The sequence below is a fragment of the Eptatretus burgeri genome, chromosome 1, assembly GCF_056783735.1.
Source record: "Eptatretus burgeri isolate ZD-2024b chromosome 1, Ebu_testis_v1, whole genome shotgun sequence".
Lineage (NCBI taxonomy): Eukaryota > Metazoa > Chordata > Myxini > Myxiniformes > Myxinidae > Eptatretus > Eptatretus burgeri.
The window spans coordinates 128,396,211-128,417,636 of record NC_140961.1 but is presented as its reverse complement, the minus strand read 5'-3'; the positions used below and the strand labels follow the sequence as shown (position 1 = coordinate 128,417,636).

General features: G+C 35.7%; 1 protein-coding gene across 3 annotated transcripts in view; it reads left to right on the top strand.

Moving 5' to 3' along the window:
• The window catches only part of LOC147035390 (rho-related BTB domain-containing protein 2-like), a 229,596-nt gene that overhangs the window by 198,160 nt on the left and 10,010 nt on the right, over positions 1-21,426 (top strand). For all 3 annotated transcript variants that reach the window (XM_085897457.1, XM_085897467.1, XM_085897473.1), the window contains one exon: positions 2,719-2,824. In XM_085897457.1, the coding sequence (XP_085753583.1) occupies positions 2,719-2,824 (106 nt within the window). The remainder of the gene's footprint in view (positions 1-2,718; positions 2,825-21,426) is intronic.

Sequence of the window (21,426 nt, the reverse complement as noted above, 5' to 3'; positions counted from 1 at the left end):
CTGTATTGGCAAAAAAAGACTAACGCAAGTTTCATAGATGAAGCAAAAACATACTTACTGCTTATAATTCAAAGCACTTCACTGCACTGAAAAATGTGGGGACAGGAATACTGTACTCTAAATTATGGAGACTTGTAATACCCTTCCCCACCTAGAGGTGGTGCATGGTGGTGTATTGTGGTGCAACACAATACACATTTACATCGAGAATTTGTCTCCACCCCCCTCCCCAAGACCACCAGAAAAAAATAATAACACTCCTATACATTAATTGGGTTCATGCTGATCCTATGTAGCAAGTCTATATGTAATTGGGCCAGAACTGTAGGAGGAGTAGCGCGACAAACAAACACATACTTAAACACGCAAACACCGGTCCATGAATTATAGTAAGGATACAAAATCGTGAAACAAGGAAGAGCAACTTTACAAAGAGCAAAACGGCAACATATAGCAGTGGCGAAACAGTTGCATAAACAAGCAAGGAAATGTGCCAACAATAGAGGAGAGATGGAATAGGACGAAGCACGGCAATCTGCAAGTATGACAGTTGAGAGAGGGAAGGTTAGTGCGAAAGAAACAATTGAAGGTTGGGATGGTGGATAAAATGACATGGCACTGCACCACTTGCTTGAAGCCCTGAGGAAAAGATGCAATTGAACCATCTCTGGAAGGCAGTTCTAGGAATGGGAGAAAAGAGTAGAGATGTGCAGAGCACCTGTATTTTGGGAGTTGAACCAGGAGGGTGTTACGAGACGAACATGTGCATCTCACATAAACCATCAAGTGTGAGAAGGTTGTGACTGGAAAGAGAGAGGTGGGAAAAAAAACACAGAGGCAAAAGACTTGTCTGAGATGCAAGAGAAACAGGTCTTGTGCCTCAGTGTCATTGTGCGAGATGCCAATAATATTAACAGCTCAGCATCGACAGAATTTGATGCATTTACTGGTGACCCAGCCCACAGGGGAGAGCAATACTCCATTGAGCTGACGAAAACGTGCTCGTTTAGCTGAGTAGTTCTCATTTATAAAGGAAAGACCTGGATCGACAGAGAATGCTCACTCTGCAGCTGGCTTTTCTATTGTGTCTACCAAGGAGAGACAATAGGTAATCATGATGAGTAGAGGAAAATTGAGAACTTCTTCCAGGAGCTGTTCATTGACTTAAATAAGTGCAGGTTAGTTTGATGGTCCTTCTGCAGTGACGGGTTAAGATTGAGATTTGCTCATGGATTGAAAAAACATGTTCCATTTATCAGAGCAGCGTCTAATAGATTCCAATTCAGCAGAAAGAGATGCATCTCCCATCTGCCTGTCATTCAGATGCGGGAACTGTAAGATGAAATGTGTCATGATCTGCCAAAAGAAAGAGACAGGTTTACAAAGCAACAGAGAGGTCATTAATGTAGATGAAGAACAAGACTTTATCCAAGACATTATCTTGTAGCACTCGAGCCTCCAAAAGAATAGAAGAGAAGAGGGTTCCATTGATAGCAATGCGTTGATTTTATGAGTGGGGGAAGTCAGAAATCCATGTAAGATGGCGGCCATGCCACTGCTTAAAAATTGAAGTAAGCTTCGTGGTTTGTAGTTGATAGTATCTGTTATTGCACCCTTCCTGGGGATGGAAGTGATATTTGCAGACCTTAAGGCAAACAAGGAAGGCAATTAAGAAGGACAGACTGAAAAGTGAACAAAGGAGAAGCAAGAGCAAGATTTGTGAACATGGGTATTACTACAATCTGGGCCCATCGCCAATAAAGAGTCGAGACTGGACAGAATTTTCTCAAACTTCTAGGGTGAGAAAAATGTAGAGTCGAGATTGTAATGGATACAAATGGGTAAAGTGGGGACAGTGGAATGGGTTTGAGTACTCGAGATTTGGAAGTAAATTTAAACATTGTGATGTTCTGCCTTATCTTGAGCAGATCATGTGGTGCTGCATGAAGATGAGGGATGGGATAGAGGGAGAGCATATACAAGAAATTGACATGATGAAGCACCAACATGACTTTCAGGAAGAAGACTGGTTTGGTATTTCAGTTCAGTCCTGAGGTTTGCAAGATTAAGTGTTTCTGGCTTCTTGAAGTATGGTCACCTACTTGTTGCATACTTTACAGAGTGACCTAAAGTTGGTCTCATTGACATTAGCCTTCCATGTTGAGAAGGTAAGCAGCTTGCTCACAGATGCTTCACCCCAGGAATTGGTGTACAATGGCTGAGAAGGATGTGCTTTCGCCCACAAAAGAAGTAAGAACAGATATGCCAGTGGGGATTAAAGAAAAATGTGGGAATTATTCATGAAACCAATAATTCTACTGCACATGTAAAAAAAAAAATTAAAATTAAATAAATATCTCAAAATTCACTTTCCATTCAGTTGAAACCACCCATAAGATATCCTCAGTTGATATCATTAACGCATGAGCAAGAAGAAAAAAAAATACAATCTAAATATTTATCAACGTGAACAAATTTACCATTCTCACCTCCTCTATCTTATTAGCCAAAAAACATAAATGTACTAATTGTTAGAAGTCTGTCACATCTGCAACATTTCATCTCAGATTGTAGTTCACCAAGGTAGTTCACCAATTACCGTAAGTTTCTTGACTATCTTTCTCATAACTGTAATGGATTAATGGGTTGTGCTCTTGTATTTGCATTTTTATGCATATTTTTTGACAAATGATTGATACTTTTCTCAATACCTTTCAGTTTCATAATGCTGAGCAGCTGGCTGCATGGTGTATGCACTACATCTGTACAAACTACAACAACATATGTCGTCGGTTTCCCAAAAAGATGCGCACCATGTCTCCAGGTTATACCAATGTCTCTTTACTTTTGTCCTTTCTTTGAAAAATAAATAAATATCCTGGGTGGATCCAACGTTCCAGCCTGAAACTCTTCCAAATAGCTCATTAAGATAGCTTTTGGGGAAAAAATGATTGTGTGTTTGTGTGTCATTGATTGTTATCTTCATATTCGGGTTTCAGAAGGTGGAACAGGTCTCGAATCATCCACCTCCGTTTCAGTGAAGGCTGCAGTCCTCGTTCTCTCTTAGAGCCTCATCACCTGTGGACATGCACCACTTATCCACCCACAAACCTGACATACAATGATCCCTCCCCAGCTGCCATTTATTCTTCCGACACCTGTGGTACACAATAAAGGTTGTAGCATATAGTAAACACAATCACTGATGTTTTATTTCTTCCACAAAACCAGTGATACCTACACAATAACACTTTAGCCTTTCATTCGGTCCACATGCTGGCCCTCATGACTTCTCTTGCACATCACCCATACAAATTCCCCGACTCACCTGCATATCCCAAAAACAAAGCATGGCAAGTCGTGACAGTGAGGAAAAGTAAATTTAGCTTTTCCAATTCCCACTGAAAGCCTGGTGTTGGCTTAGTGGTTAAGGCGGCTGGCTTGGGACTTTATAATCCTGAGTTTAAGCCCATTTCTTTTCATTGTTGAATTAACATCAGGTGGGGTTGATTCAGCCTGTCATCCTTCCAAGGTCAGTGACATGAGTACCAGTGTACTGGGATAATAACCATTTGGGGTAACCTGCATCAGAATGGCGACTCGTCCAGGACTGTACTCCTTGGCAATGAAAATGCCTCAGCTGCCCGATGCACATTTATGGTGTGAAAGGAATGGTATTGTTATTATTATTATTATTATTATTATTATTATTATTATTATTATTATTATTATTTACCACTTCGGTGGTTGTTCAATACCAGCAGCTTCTGCTGCAGCCAATCTTCTCTTTGTAACCTGTAATAATTAATGGCCAGGGTTCTCTTCCCAAAATGAGCTCATTATAAATCACAGTGGAGTATCTATGGAGGGTTATACGTGCCTCTCTGGGCCTTTCCAAATCACTTCAATTATTTCATTTTAACTCTATAACTTTCCACAGATGCCCAGGTCAGTTGTCCGGTGGGTGGGACTGGGGTACCTGGTCCCAAGCAGTTTGGCTTTGTGCCCGAGCTGATTAAATAATGTATGTATTGATCAAAGAGAACATCTATTCTGTTGAAGCCTGAGCTAATGTGAAGTACAGTTTTGATGAATACATCTGCTACATCATCAAATGCCAATGCATTTGCAGGCATTCCTATGCTAACAATTAATGCTTGACCATCTGTTATGAGACAAGATGATTCTTCATGCAATTGGATAGATTCGGGGAAGTCTATACCTTCAGTCGATATATCTGCAAGCATGGATTTGTTCTCGGTATAAAGTAACTGATTCATTTCAGCAAGAGAGTTTGCACTAAAGATTGCAGCCATATCAACTGATAGGCCATCCTTGCAAGTGGTGACACATATATGCTGTAGTATGCTTTTGTCAGCTTTCAAGATTCTCTTGTTTGTCTTTTTCACAACATGATATAAAGTTGAGAAGGTTGGAGCATTATTCCTTATTAGTTGGTGATAGAATGGTACTTCAGACTCATTATTGTCTTCTCTCAAAACTAGTCACTCATTTCATTCACAAAGTTTTCCAGTTGTTTTTGTTCGAGCTCTTTGGCATTTATCATTGAGTTTTCCACAGTTTGTGTTGCTAGATCTTTTATAACAATGCTCTGTAGTGCTTCTGGCTTCGTATTGACAGAAAACATATTCAAGTTCTGAAAAGTTGCCATAAGTGAATCTTCACCTGCACTATCTTTCTTTTGCTGAGCTGATGTATTTTCTTTGTGGAGAAGACTTTCACTTGATGAAATATGGTACGTAGCATATGTTTGGAATTAAATGTAGTATCTCAGGTTGTAGGACAGTGTTCATCTGCACAATTCAGTGGTGGTCTTTGTGATACCAACAATTGTACCACTACTCTCCCCAGTCCCATTTAGCCATCCCATGGCTTGATCAAGAAGGCTGTGTTAGACTTGGATTGTTATTGATAAGTAATTAGGAAGATTTCCATTAGCAAGATAATTTTCATTTACCAAAACCTGATATGGAGCCTCTTACACAGAGAACAGCTACGTAGAAACACGTCTTCTTTTTGATTGAATAATTATCAAATTTTACTTTGAAGACAGCAATTCTTTACTTAATCATTGAAAACTGGATGAATTAACTAGAATATGTGCTTTCCCTTGCTGTTCAGTGATGAGAAACATGACATCAACATAATCAGCCCATCCCCCGCTCAGCGGGAGACGGGGTTTTGCAATCACTTCTGTGTGTGTTTGGCTGGGCCGTAACATTTTTACCATTTGAGCTTTTGTCATCAAATTTCAAAAAGGCTTTTATTTTGAGAATATGTAGAAGACAAATTAATAATTTGGTCAAAGGGTCAAATGTCAGCAGCACATAAAATCGTCAATTTTCATTATTATTGTTTTTCTTCGACCCTTTTTTGGCCTTTATTTGCTCTTATTTTTTTTAACATTTTGTTTTTCTCAGCAAGCAACCACTTGTCTGATTGACACAAAATTTTCAGGGTAAGAGCAGCCCCCCACGGAAAATATTTAATGATAATTGTGACGTCATAGGTCACGTGGTATGGCAGCCATATTGGATTAAACACAAAAAATTAAAATATTATAACTGAAACCACTGATCGGAAAAAATTTAAACTTGGCACATCTCCTTTTACTCCCAATGGAGAACAAGGAGTTGTAAGGATGATATCAACGGTGAAGTGGTAAACCATCCATAAGTGTTTGAATATAAATCCTTGTTTACCATGGAGATTCAATGTGTATGTCCAAGCTGTAACATTTTACCAATTGAGCTTTTGCCATCAAATCATCAACAAACCTTAATTATGAGATTGTGAACACAAATGAATAAAATGTACAATTTTTTTTAACTGTCGTTTTCGTTAAGTTTAGTTGGAGTACAAAGTGGATGTGGGATGGACTTTGCATTTTGAGATGCTTTCTCGTTTTTAATTTGAATCATTAACTTAGCATGGCATGTTGAAATGGAAATAAAAGTGTTAACCATCTAGAATTCCGCTTGAGAACAAGCATTTTTGGATTCTCCATGTCCAAATTAAGTTAAAAAGCATTGTTCCAGACTTTTACCACGAAATGCTTCTAGAATCTAGATGCTTCTTTTTCTGAAAATCAGACTAGTCCATGTGAAAAAAAGAGGAAAGAAAGAATAGACATGAGCAATGATTCTGGATTTTGAGAGTTTCACCAGAAGGGGGTTGATGGTAAACTGTGTGTTCCCTGCAGAAACCTTGGAAGAAATGGGGGGGGGGGGTCACAAAGGATGTGGTAGAAGACAGAGATCACTGAACTGTCTGCCATGGCATGCCCATAGACTCAGCCTCAATGCCGGATTCCAATAATCTTGAAAGCTGTGGTTTCCATGGTGTCAAGCTGAGCAAGATGTGAGGCAGGGAAGCCAGCTCAGAGCGGAAAGCAGTACTCCGTCAAGCTGCAGATGATGGCCTTGTAGGTGGAGAGGAGTTCTTATGTGCCAAGGAATGGCATAATCAATGACAGAGGATGCCTAATTGTCAGCTGGCTTTGGAGGCCAACTTCGAAATGTGGTTTGCCCAAGAAAGATTGTGGCTGATTGTGAGACTCAGGAGTTTGAGTGACTCAACTTCCCCAAGAGGATTGATAAGAAAATAGATGGGAGGGTTTTTCAGATGGCCTTTTCAGAAAGAGAAAGTGAAAGTGTGTCATTTGTCAGGATTGAAAGACATATTCTCAGTGTTTGACCAGTTTGTGGGTTTGTCAAGGTTTGAAGAGAGGGAAGAGGCTGCAGAATACCTGTGTAAAGGATGAGAGATGTCACGGCAGAGGTTGGAGTCATCAGACAATAGATAAAGAGGATTTTCTAGAGAGTGGGAGAGATCATTAATGAAGACCAGGAATAGGATTGGGCCCAGAACCCTTGACAGGGAGAGGAGATGAAAGAATTCCATTGAGAGCCACATGTTGGCTATGGGAGGAGAGGAAGTGAGTAATCTATGTGTGGAGTTGGCCTTTGATACCATAGACAGAGTTTTGAGAGAAACGCAAGATGCCAGACTGTATCAAAAGCATTAGATATGTCCAGAGAGATGGCCCTGATCTCATGTCTGACATTGAGGCCCTCCATCCATTGTTAGGTGAATAGCAGCAGCATGTCCAAGGTAGATTAATTTGGTCTGAAACCAAATTGATGATCTGAGATGAGGTTTTGGGAGAGAAGGAAGGATTTCATATCAATTGCGATGATGGATTCCATGACCTTGCTCACGATTGGATGTAGGCTGATAGGTTTGTAGTGAAGTGGATCATTTTTGCACCTTTTTATATAATGCAGTGATGTTGGCTGATTTCCAAGCAGATGAAAGATGATCTAGCACAAAAGATAGTGTAAAAAAGGCAGGGAGAGGATGTTCAAAAGTAGCAGAGCAGGTTTTTAGGACACGTGAGCTATTGCCATCCATCCCAGTAGCAGAGTCAGTGTTCTCGGCCCAGTCCTATTCCTGATCATTATTAATTAACCATGAATACAGAACCACAGAATATACTTGACAGGACTCAGCAACAATTAGACGATCCTCCTCATGACTTGTTTGCCTTTTCCTGCAATCAGCATTCTGAGCCCAAAATATACAAGTCACATTAAAAAAGTCATGTGATTCATGGTGATTCATGGTCATTTGTATGAGTTGCCCTCAGTAAATGTAATGGCTGGTTTCTTAAATTTTTCAATCATTAATTTAGATCTCTTTTTTTAATCACATAATAAATGAGCTTTTGTTATTTCATGTCTTTGTGATATTCATTTTAGTCGGATATTTTAACTGTCCAAATAGGTTTTCTTCTACAGGGTGCCCCACAGAAAACCAGGAAATTTCGTAGTTTATTTTAAACAAATCAAAAGCAAACTTAGATGTAGTGTAAAACAAAGATACAAATTTGATAACTGCTGCATTCTGAAATAAAATTTAAAAAACGGTTAGAAAATGTATGTGTTGGTTTATTGATATGGTAAAATACGGCAAAATAAATCTCAAAATCAAAAATTTCCTGGTTTTCTGTGGGGCACCCTGTATTATGGTTTTCAGTTGTTCATCTTTGTTTGAAAATAAGTCTTCTGTGATTTGTAGGTGGTTTGGTCTTCCTCTGTTGACATTTATTCCTCTGTTTTCTCATTTTAGCTGTTGGAAAAGTGCTAGGCATACAATGAACAATTTTAGTGAGATTGTGTCTCTCTGTCTGACACCTATTTTGATTAAAAAAAATAAAAACTGGCCACTATTTTGGTGCAGTTTCAAGGTCGCTGTCATTGTAATTATCACTTAATATATCGATTTATCTGGAGACCCCAGGCAAAAATAGCATTCCTTTCCTGTAGTAATTCTCTGCAGACTACTGTAGTGTATGAAAGTACAACTCTCATACACTACAGTTCTAACTGTAGCATTTTTGCCTGGGATATTTAGGTGATTTAGGGCTTGTATGATGTCATTTGTTCAAACTTGTTTTTCATAATCAATTAATCATTAGAATTGGTAGCATAATGGTTAGATTGTTTACTTCATGTCTGGGAGGTTGGTGGTTCAAACCCTGGCAGAGTGATACCAAAGACTTAAAATCCAAAGACTTAAAGATTTAAAAATTTGAACGTGGCTGAAACATACCAAAGGCATGGTAAATGCTGCTTCCTTGCTTGACACTGCATTTAAAAGGGGCAGATCATGGCCAAACAACCATTGGTAGGCAATACTAGTGCAGGCATTGATGGGCCTAATGGCTTCCTCTGTTGAAGTTCCATGTGAGGAACATACATCATGTGGGAGTCAGTGTAGAATATTACACAAAAATATATCTTTGAAACTAATGCACATTAATATTTATAATATTTATTCAGTGCTTAACACAGAAAATGTGAGACAAAATACACCAGAAAATTTTGTTTACCAAGCCTCATGTGATCTTGAAATGTACATAGAATGCAAATAATGTGATTATAATTAAATCAATTTACCTTTGCCCAAATTTATTTACATTTGAATTCCAAAATCAAAACAATTTCCAACTCGAGTCAACCACCTGTATTCTTTGATGCGACATGCCAAGTCTTTTGATAACGTATTTCTAGTGAACAATTTTGTTTTTGTTTTTCTATACTTTAAATTAATAGCACAGCCATGGTTTTTGATATATATTTAATATTATTTAGTTTATCAAAACAATCAAATTTCAAGGTCATCTGCCATCTGCTTGGAAATCAGCAAACATTACCACTCTGCGTAAAAAAGGTGCAAAATCAGATCCTTGCAACTACAGACCAATCAGCCTTCTCCCGATCATCAGCAAGGTTATGGAATACATCATCGCTTCAAACATTAAATCCTTCCTCTTCTCCAACGGCTTGATTTCCGATCATCAATTTGGATTCAGAGCAGGTCACTCTAACCTGGATATGCTGCTTCTGCTCTCCCAACAATGGATGGAGGTACTCAATGCCAGACATGAAATCAAAGCCATATCCTGAGACCTATTGTGTGCTTTTCACATGGTCTGGTGCCCTGCCCTGCTCACCAAACTCTCTTCAAATGGTATCCAAGGCCATCTCCACTCATGGCTCGGAGACTTCCTCTCCTGTCGCAGCCAACGTGTGGCCCTAAATGGAGTTCTTTCATCCCCTCTTCCTGCCCAGGCTGGAGTTCCTCAAGGCAGCCTTCTGGGCCTTGTTCTTTTTATAGTTTTCATCAATGATCTCTCCGACTCTCTGGAAAATCCTCTTTATCTCTTTGTTGACGACTCCACCTCTGCCATACCATCTCCCATCCCTCAGACTGGCAAGCAGCAGTTTCTTTGCTCTCTGCAGTTCTGGATAAAATCACAAACTTGTCCAACAGATGGAACCTGTCTTTCAATCCTGACAAATCTCACTCTCACTTTGTCTCTCCGAAAGCACCGTTTAGAAAAACCCCCATCTACTTTCTCAACAATCCTCTGGAAGAAGTGCTTTCATTCAAGCTTCTGGGTCTCACTATCTGCCATGATTTTTCCTGGGAAAGCTACATTTCCAACCTGGCATCCAAAGCCAGTCACCGACTGGGAATCCTCCGTCGTGCAAAGTCCTTCCTCGGCCCACCTGAGCTCATAACCACATACAAAGCTTTCGCCACAGATCTCCTAATGCCACATACAAAGCCACAGATCTAATGTTTCTGTTCCCCACTGTTTTGTCTTTCCCACTCTCGCCCTTCTTGTCTCCTGCCCCCTTTGTTGTGCGTTTTGTGTTAGCTCTCATACAATCCTCGACAATGTATACAACAGCAACAACAAAAAATTTCAATAATTTACTGAGAATGAAACAGCGAACATTTCAAAGACAGGGCATTTTGACACTTATGCGAGTTATAAAAATCTTTCCATTTTCCAGAAGGCGATGAAAGACAGTCTGAATCTGTCCCTGGATAAGTTGTGTGAAGTACTGTATAAAAATGTGAGAATATCTCTTCATATATATTCATATTTATATATATAATTATATATACGAGTACATGCCCGTATGTGTGTGGCCGAATGTGCAAAGAAAAAAAAAAAAAAACTTTGAAACCACGAGCCAGAAACAACAACCACACAGGCCGTTTCTTCGCTCTCACATGCCCGTACGTGCGTGGCCGTACGTGCGTGCCCATATGTGCAAACCAAACAAAAACAAAAAAAACTTTCAAACCGCGAGCCAGAAACAACAACCACACAAGCCGTCATTCGCTTTCGCGTACAAGCATGGCCCGGAAGTTCACATATCGCAGTTATCATTATTCGCAATTTAGTTTTAATGGCCAATTATTCAATTAGCGCCAACGTATTTTGCCTTTTCGCAATGTCATCACAAGGAAAAACACAGAGAAGAGAAAAAAAAAAACCGTACGTGCAAAAAAACAAACAAAAAAAACCTTTCAAACAACTGCACAGGCCGTTCCTTCGCTCTCGTAAATGACGCACACACACAAAGATTGCTGGAATTATAAATAGATGTACAGTTAACTACTTTCTCTGCAGTGTGACGCCATTTTCTGGGGGGAAAAAAGTACCAAAACAGCAACAAAAAACATCTAAAGGTACAAAAAAAACACCCGTTGTTTAAATTTTGTCTCCTACTTGCTTATTTTCGATCGTAAGTTATCGCGTGTTTAAAATTTACTTCCTGGTTCAGAGCATACCAGCTCACTCTGATGTTACCGAAATTTATGCACCGTCTCATATGAAAACGATAATAAATTGGGGCATTGTGTTTATCTATGAATGCGCATAAGAAATCGATAAATTATTAGAATACACAAAGTCATCACTATCCGGAAGTCCGTACGTTGTAACCCGGAATGGGGAACGCGGCTGAGGTTCTCTTCCCCTATCGACCACGCCCACGCAGCAACGTGTCCTGTCATTGGTTGGTTAATAAATGGCCATAACTTGGGAAGCACTCATCCGATTAATATCAAACCTTGAAAAGGCACATACTCAGGTCCCCAGCAATGTAGTTGGCAAGTTTCAATTAGATCGGACCAGTGGTTGTCGAGAAACAGCGGTCACAGACACACACACACACACACACACACACACACACACACACACACACACACACACACACACACACACACACACACACACACACACACACACACACACACACACACACACACACACAAACACACACATTGCTGGAATTATAGATAGATATTATATATATATGTATATATATCTTCTTCTTCTTTCAGCTGCTCCCCTTTGGGGTCGCCACAGCGGATGATCCGTATGATCCGCATAGTGATTTGGCACATGTTTTACGCCGGATGCCCTTCCTGATGCAACCCTGGTCGCCTCTTACGACGCAGGGATATGGTACACCTATTTTAACCGGGGTATACACCGGCCCAGCATACTAGTACTCATTTCGCCGACCTCGGAAGGATGACAGGCTGAGTCAACCCCCTGGTGTATTAATTCAGTGGCCCAACGGGGCTTGAACTCAGGACCTTTTGTATGGGTATGGGAATGAAGATGTGTGGTCGCTTGTTGTGAAATTGAAACTAAGGATTGTGCTTCTCATCTTATTTAATATGAGATAAAATGTCTTTATATTGATATTTATGAATTATTTTCATGTTCATCAACTGGTCTAAAATGGCTGATGCTTCATTAAAACAATTGTTATTTCCAGCCTTCTTACTGCCTAACAACAATAACAGTCTATTAACTAATTGCGATGGGTTATTTGGAAGAAAACTAACACCTGAACCAAGGATACTTAAAGCTTGAATAATGTGTTTCTCCTTCTCATTCTTCCTACTTTTACCAGAAAGAATAACCTTATAATTTAGAGTGTTCAGCAGATCAATATATACTCTATCATCATTATTTTCCATATCCAATGGTTTATCAATATACTTTGATTCATCCCTCACAGTTGAACCTTGTCTTCCATCTTTTGTGAGAAGAAACATTAATCTCGGAGTTAGTTTAACAGGGGGTTGAGCAGAGCCCAAGAACCTTAATTCATCATTAAATATCAATACCTTTTCTTGAAGAAGATGAAATATTGCTGGTTGTTCTGTTGGAATGAGTCCTGCTTTGGTTTTTGAATCCGCTGCATATTCATTGTTTTGAACAGCATTCACAATATAATCAGGGGGTTGATTAATCTCTTCCAGTTGTTGAAATAAATCTTCATCATCATATTCTAATTCTCCTAAATGCTCTAATTCTTCCTCTGTCATTTGATCAAAATCTTTTAACATTTTAAGTTTTTTAGGAGTATATTCTACTGTGGGAACTGTGGAAACATCTTTCATTTTTTCTTGGGAAGTTTTTAAAAGTGGTTTAAAAAATTTCTCTTGTTTTCTTTCAAATGCTTCTTCGCCCGTTAGTTTCTGTCTGTGTTTCTTCTTTATGTCTTCCTGTTGTTTTACAACTTTTGAAACCAACTCTTGATGTTCCTTAAATCTTCTTGCTCTTTCTTTTGCATCCATTTATTTATTGTAAAATATAATTTAATGAATTATAAAGATCAACAGGGAAATTTTCCTTTTCTTCATCATTCAAGTAGATGTGTTCAAATAAATCCTTTTCTTTAAATATTTCATCAAATTCTTTATTAACATTAATGCGAGTTGTAATTTCTTCTTCACTAATCCTTGCATCTCTGCTTTTCATACGTTTGCGTTGAGTTTCTTCATCAACATCAAAACCGAATGATAAAATCTTCACTCCGCTCAGATATTTAATAATTTGTCTCGTTCCTTCTGGATTAGTTTCTAATATCCCAACACCACCAGATTTTAGTTTCCTTAACTCACTCTTACAATGTGAATATTTTGTTGTACCAAGAGAAACCTCCTCAAATATTTGTCCTTCATTCCTCAATCGCATATGTTCCTCCACTGAAATATAGTGATAATCTTCACCTTTTACTTCTCCAGGTATTATTGCTCTAGTTGTTGTTGATACAATGCGTATCACGGGGTGTTTTTAAAGAAAATTTACAATATTCTCATTTGTACTACACAAGAACCTTGATTTATGAAAGTTTTTTCCAGAAGCAGATTTACCCACAAGATTTATAATAATAGTTGTCATTTATATATGTAATTGTTTATAAAACACAAAATATATCCCTTAATATCTCATCTTGTTTCACAACAATATATTTATATTTTTCAGTCGTGTGCTTCATGTAATCCTCAAATTTCTTTTTACTACATAATGTAGAACAATTATCTCTCCAAAAATTATTGATATCTATTGAATTTAACTTGAATAAAATAAAAGTATTAGCATTGTTTCTGATGGAACGACGAGGAAGTTGAAAGTACGATTGACTAAGATAAATACAATTACAAGAAGAATGTCTCCCTCTTGTGTAGTAGCTGTCCATTACCGTTTGGTTTCTCTCATTAACACAATCATCAAAGATAACGAGGTTCTTTTTGATTTATCCAAATCTTGGGGAGACGGTATATCATCCGTATTATCACTAAGAATACAAGTTATAGGATTTGATTTCTTTTTACATCTCTGTGTATCACAAAATAGTTGAATTATATCTTCAATGTTATAATCATTTAGGTTTTTTGACGTTTAAATAAACCGATTATATCTTCTTTTTGAAGACCAGCATTAAAACCTTGTGAGAGTAGTTGATACTCTGGTTGAAAACTCGACTTTGTGAAAATTATTAAATTATCATAATCTAAAAAGTTGGGAGTGAGGAGCATTTTTAAAAGTAAGCAGGTTTTTCCACATCCACTTGAACCAACTATGAGACATCTTAATGAATTTGGGAGATTTTTATGGTTGTTAAATTTTATCTTATTTTCCCAAATAGGTAAAAAATCATTCATTTATATATTTGGAAAACAGGTTATTTAATTTATTATTGGCTTTTTTAGAAACTCTATATTTTATCCTAAGTTCAGGTTTAATTTCAAGATAATCCATTATTTTATTTAAACAATATCTTGTGTTGATATTTCCCTGAAAATTACATCCATGAATAATATATAACAACAATCCTTTGAACATTTCTCTTATACGTTCAGTTTCTTCCCTTGTAAGGAAAGGTGTGTTATCACCCTCATACTTTACATTCATTTCTCTAATCAATCTTGTAAAGTAATTCATTTTTGGTGTAAATCTAAAAGAATTATTTTCCTTTTTATATTTTTTATTATCATTAATTAGAAGATAATCACAGAATATACATTGTTTATAGGCTTTTGACTCTGTGTTTAATCCCCGTCTTTCACACGCAGGACAATTCTCAAATTTGTCATATGGAGAATCAGGAAAGTCTCGCATATTTATGAAGTAAAACTTTACTTAAACTGAAATTCATCTATACTTTCAGTTGTATATTGACTCATATTTAATAATATTACCATCGATATCGATATACTTTTTTTCATTATCAGATTCAACGACAACATTTTTTATATTAAAGGTAATTTTAAAATGATCGTTAATTACTATTGAACGAAATGTCATTTCACCTGATATATTAACATCCTTTATTTCATCAGGATTTACATCTTTAGGGTTGTTGAAAAAAATACAAATTTCTCCTTGCATATTACAGATGGTCTTATCTTTTCTTTCTAAAGCTTCATCCATAAGGTTTTTGTTTTTTGATACTTTTTCTTGTTTCATTGCTTTTTCTAGTTTTGAATATATTACTAGAAGGAGAGGAGAAACTTTTGTTAGAGATACTTTAATTGATGTTCTACCAGTTATTCTAAAAGCCCTTCCACTGAAGGAAATTGAAGAACTCATATTATTTACCATAATAGTTTTTATCCAATAGTTGTTATATTTATCTTTGTTCAATTTTACATCCTTGACATATTTCTCAGTATCTTTAACAAATGAAGAGATTGATTGAAACTTGTCTTTTGTGTCTTGAAACATTGTATTTATTAAATGAAAAAGTTGGAGGATAAAATGGTTTTAAGCACAGATTCACCTGTAAAATAAACGAAATTTTCATCAAGAAAATTTTAGTTTAAGCAAAGATTTATTATATAAATATGGTGAATACAACATACTGTGATGTTTGTAATCACAAATATAAACATTATAGAAAACACCTCTGAACCAACAAACACACATTTAATCTGTTTCATCAAATATCTCCTCTTGAGTTGGAAAGAAAACATTGTGATAGCTGCTCAAAGGATGTTTTGAAGAGTAGTTATAATAGACATCTTCAATCACAAAAACACAAGAAAAATGAGTTTAGAGTAAAGGGAGACTATTATATTGAAAACACTGATGGGGCATTTAAAGGGCATATAAAAATAAGGATTTTTCAATTTGGAGAACCCGGTCCATCATCAATAGCTGAATCAATTGAAATAGTGAAACCCGATGTTGAAAAATGTATTAAAAAGACATTAAAAGAAATGAAAACTTTAAAGTTTTATATGGGAGTGAAAATCAATATGAAAAGACAAGATGAAGAACATACTCCTTATATGAGAACAGATCTTCATTTTATAACATCATTTCAAGATTTTTTGAATAGTGGGGTTTATGAAGAACTATCAAGACAAGAGGAGGATGTTGATAATACAGTGGTAGGAAGTGGATTCAATATTAAAAAAATCATATTTTTAGATATACACATTCTAAAATCAAACCCTCTTAAAGCTTCTTCTTATATTGAATTACCAAAAGAAATAAAACTAAAGAAGGCAGTTGTTAATATTAAGAACAATGATAATAAATGTTTTCTCTGGTCTGTTCTTGCTCACTTTCATCCACCAAAATGTAATTCAGAAAGAGTAAAACAATATATGAAATATGAGAATACCTTGGACATTAAAGATTTTAAATTCCCAATGCCACTAACAGATATTCCTAAATTTGAGAAAAAGAATAATCTTTCTATTAATGTATATGGATTAACGGATACAAACAAAGTTCAAATATTAAAAATTTCAAACAACTATAAAAATGAAGAAACACACATTGATCTTTTATATTTTAGTGTTGGAAAGAATTCACATTACACATACATCAATAATTTATCAAGATTAATCTCTTCTCAGGTATTCAGAACAGCAAACAAAATATATCCTTGTAAGCGATGTCTTAATTCATTTCATACAAAAGAATGATTAGAACAACATTCAAAATATTGTAGTAATCATAAATCAGCTGTAATTACAATGCCTAAACCTGGTGAAAAGATTTCTTTTGAAGATTATAATAAATCTATCATGCACCCATTTGTGATATACGCTGATTTTGAGTGTATCCTTAAAAAGATTAATACTGCTTCTCCTAATCCAAAAGAATCATATACAAATAAATATCAAAAACATATTCCTTGTGGTTTCTGTTATTATATCAAATCATCTGTTGGAGAAAAGTATAATAAACTTGAACATTATAGTGGAAAAAATGCTTCACAAGAGTTTGTAAAACGATTAGAAAAGGATTGTATAAGACTAACTAAATTAATGAAAGAAACAAATGAACCGATGAAATTAACCAAAGAAGAAAAATTAGAATTTAGAAAGAACAATATCTGTCATATTTGTGAGGAGGAAATTAAGGAGTCTAAAGTTAGGGATCATTGTCATCTTCTGGTAAATATAGACGTCCCGCTCATTCCTGTTGTAATCTTAATTATAAATTACCTTCTTTTATTCCAGTCTTTCTTCACAACAGCGCCAACTATGATACACATCTATTTATAAATGAACTTTCAAAAACACCAGGGAATATTTCTGCCATAACAAACACAAGTCAAAAGTATATTTCATTTACAAAAATGATATTCACAAAACCTTTAACTCGTATTAGGTATCTAGATTCTTACAAGTTTATGGGAACACCACTAGCCTACCTCACATCAAATCTAAGCTCCACGGACTCTTTTCCAAATCTTAATTCATTCTTTCCAAAAGATGAAATTCTCACTAAAGAGGAAATTCAGATTAAAGAGAGAATTCAAAGTAAAGAGGAAATTCTAATTAATGAGGAAATTAATGAAGAAATTCTAACTGAAGATGAAATTCTAATTATAAAGAAAATTCGAACAATGAATGAAATTCCAACTAAAGAGGAAATTCTGATTAAAGATGAAATTCTGATTAAAGAAGGAATTCTTACGAGAGAGGAAATTCAAACAAGGAATGAAATTCAAAGTAAAGAGAAAATTCTTACAAGTAAGGGAATTTATCCTTATGATTATATGGATTCATTTATGAGATTTAAAGAAACACAACTTCCTTCAAAAGAAAGTTTCTACAATAACCTTTATGAAGAAGAGATAAGTGATAAGGAATATAAACACGCACAAGAAATATGGAAAATATTTAAGATAAAGAACCTTGGAGAATATCATGATTTATATCTAAAAACAGATGTTTTATTGTTAGCTGATGTGTTTGAGGCTTTTAGATCACTCTGTCATAATAAAAATTGTTATGGATTAGATCCTGCCCACTATTTCACAGCTCCTGGTTTAGCTTGGAGTGCAATGTTGAAAATGACAAAACAAGATATAGATTTAATCAGTGATGTTGATATGCTTTTGATGATTGAGAAGTCCAAGAGAGGTGGAATATCACAAGTATGTTCAAAAAGATATGCTAAAGCAAATAATAAATATCTTCCAAATTATGATAGTGAAAAAGATAGTAATTATTTGATGTATTTTGATGCTAATAATTTGTATGGATGGGCAATGTCTCAATCTCTGCCTTATGGTAAATTAGAGTGGGTGGAAGAAAAGGATTATGAAAAGGTTTTGATGAATATTGTTATTTCTTCTCAAGAGGAATTGAATGACGAAGAAGAAGGTTATTATTTTGAAGTTGATTTGAGGTACCCGAGTGATCTTCATAATAAGCATAAAGATCTTCCTTTTGCATGTGAGAAAGAAACCCCAAAGAAAGAATGGTTAAGTGATTATCATAAAAGTTTTAATATTAAAGGTAAATCAACAGAAAAGTTATTAACAACATTCTATGATAAAGAGGGATATGTTTTGCATCAGAGAAGCTGAAAACAGTTTTTGAGAGAAGGATTGAGAGTAGCTAAAATTCATACAGTTTTAAAATTTAAACAAAGTCCTTGGGTGAAAAAGTATATTCAATTCAATACAGATATGAGAGCAAATACAAAAGTAAAATTTGAAGGGGACTTTTATAAATTAATAAATAATGCTGTATTTGGAAAGACTATGGAAAATGTTAGAAACAGGCAAAACATTAGATTCGCAACATCTTGGAAAGAAGCTTCGAGATTGATAAATAAACCAAGTTTTGAGAGAGAAGAGGTTTTTTCAGAGAACTTTTCTGCAATTCATATGAAAAAGGAAAGTATTGTAATGGATAAACCAATTTATATTGGAACAGCAGTTCTTGATTTATCAAAGATATTGATGTATGATTATTTGTATAATGACTTAAAGAAAGAGTATGGTGAAAATGTTTCATTGTTGTATATGGACACTGATAGTTTTATCCTAGATATAAAAACTGATGATGTTTATGAAGATATGAAGAAAAATAGTGCAGTATATGATACAAGTAATTTCAGCAAGAAGAGTGAGTTATTTTCCAAAAAGAATGAAAAGGTTATTGGTAAGTTTAAGGATGAGTTGGGTGGAAAAGTAATGAGTGAGTTTATTGGATTGAGAGCAAAGGCATATGCTTATAAGTATGGTGATCAGATTGATAAGAGGTTAAAGGGAATAAAGAAATATGTAATAAAGAAATCAATAACTTTTAGAAATTATTATAATTGTTTGATGAATAAGAAAGAAGAATATAGGAAAATGAATACAATAAGAAGTTATAAACATAACATATATAGTGAAGAAGTAAATAAAAAGTCATTAGGAGCCTTTGATGATAAGAGATTTATTTTAGATAATGGAATAGATTGTGTTCCATATGGATATTGTATGATAGAGTGAATAGAATAGATTGTGTTTTAACGATGGGAAGATGGGTTAGGGTTTTTTAAGGGCTACCGCCGCATTTTTTCGCAATATATAAATGGTTAAACCAAGTATTAATCAAACTAAAGAGTGGAGAAAATCTCAGTCTTGGTATATAAATGGAAAACATATTGAATGTGAAAAATATCAAATAAGTCTTATTGAAAAAATAACTAAAACAAAGGTAAATAAAACAAATAAGCGAATCAATTTAAAAACTAGTAAGTTAGAGGATGTAAAGAAAAAAATGAATATTTTTGAATGGACTGAAAACTTTGATGGTTATCAATTGAACAATGAAAAAACAATTTACTATTATCTCAAAATGATATGTGGCTCAGGAGGTGGTCAGATGAGATCATTAAGAGAAGTTTATCATTTCGTAATGGCACAAAAGGGGTATCTTAAAAAATATAAAGATTCAAATGTTTTGTTTGTCAATATTTTAGATGGGGATTATTGTGCAAAGAAAATTAAACTATTGAAGGAATTTGAGAATGAACAAATGTTTATAGGTTCAATGAGTGAGCTAAACAATATGCATCGGTTATTTGATAAAGAGTGTCCCGGGGCTTAGACGTTTCAGATATTTCTTTAGAATCACCTTTAACAAATCTTTATCTTGTTGTATGGGTTATTTGAATAGAGAGCCCCTAGGTTAAAAGGGGAGACAAATAAATATACCTTGGGATAAAAAGGGGGTTTATTTTTAGGGAAAAAAAAGGGAATCGCTGAAAATCCTCCATTCATTTACATAGGGAAAAGTGAGCCAGAATCAGTATTCTTACCCTACTGTTGAGTTCCCTCTTCACTCCCCAAAAATAAGGATCCATCATCCATTGGGACCATACTCTGTGCAGATTGTTGGTGCTGCCTTAGCAGTCTCCTGGGCTCTTGGGCACAATCCTGGATGAGTCACCACTCTGACAGGATACCAGCAAGCTGCTACTCATTTTTGCCGATCTCAGAAGCATGAACAGGCTGAGTCAACCCCACCTGGTATTAATTCAACAGCCAAGCAGGAATTGAACTCAGGACCCTGGGATCCCAAACCCACCACTCTTGCCATTAAGCCAAAACCAGGCATAAAAATAAGGATATGGTCTCGGTAATCATTGGATTTATAGTACATACGTTTTTGAAGATTAGGATACTGAGGAAGTGGTGGCTGTGAATGTAGAATGTTATGTATACATGTTGATCACATTTTTCTGGAGTTATGTGAGAAACGTTCCTGTGTATGGTTTCAACAATATGGAGGAACTGCACATACAGCTCGCCTGTCCATGCAATGGTTCAACACTCACTTCCCTGACAGATTAATTCCCCACTTATCTGGATTTCCTTGGCCTCCAAGATCTTGCCTCTCACTTTTCGATTTTTACTGTGGGTAATTATTCAGGAAAATGTTTTCAAAGAGCACCCAATGAACATTTCTGAACTAAAAGATGCTGTAACGAGGGTTATTTCCCAAGTTTCACGTGAAACACTTCAGCCTGAAATCAGAAACAATTACATATGTATCCGTAAGTGTCCTGAATTTAGAGGAGGACATTTCAAACATTTGTTATAGTCAAATAAAACTTTATGAGTTCCTTTTTGTGTCGTTTAAATTATATGGTTTTGCATTACAAATCGCGGATTTAAAAAACAATTAAAACTGGGTACATTTTTGCGACTAACCCTGTATAATAAAGCAAGCACTTCCTCAAAGAAGAAAAATTCCCCAGCCATTTTACTCTAATCCTGTAGAATAACCAATTTCAAAACACAATTTGAAAATTTACAGTGTGTAAGAGTTTTGATTTGTGAGGCACTTTTACCCAAGGCATGTAACTTTTTAGAGGACGATCCTTTGTTACTACACAATTTCTGGTTCAGAAAAATAATTCGTGGCATCTTTACTTTTTAAAAAGGATGTCACTTGGGCTGCAGCAGTGTGCTGATTGGCCCACTTGTGACC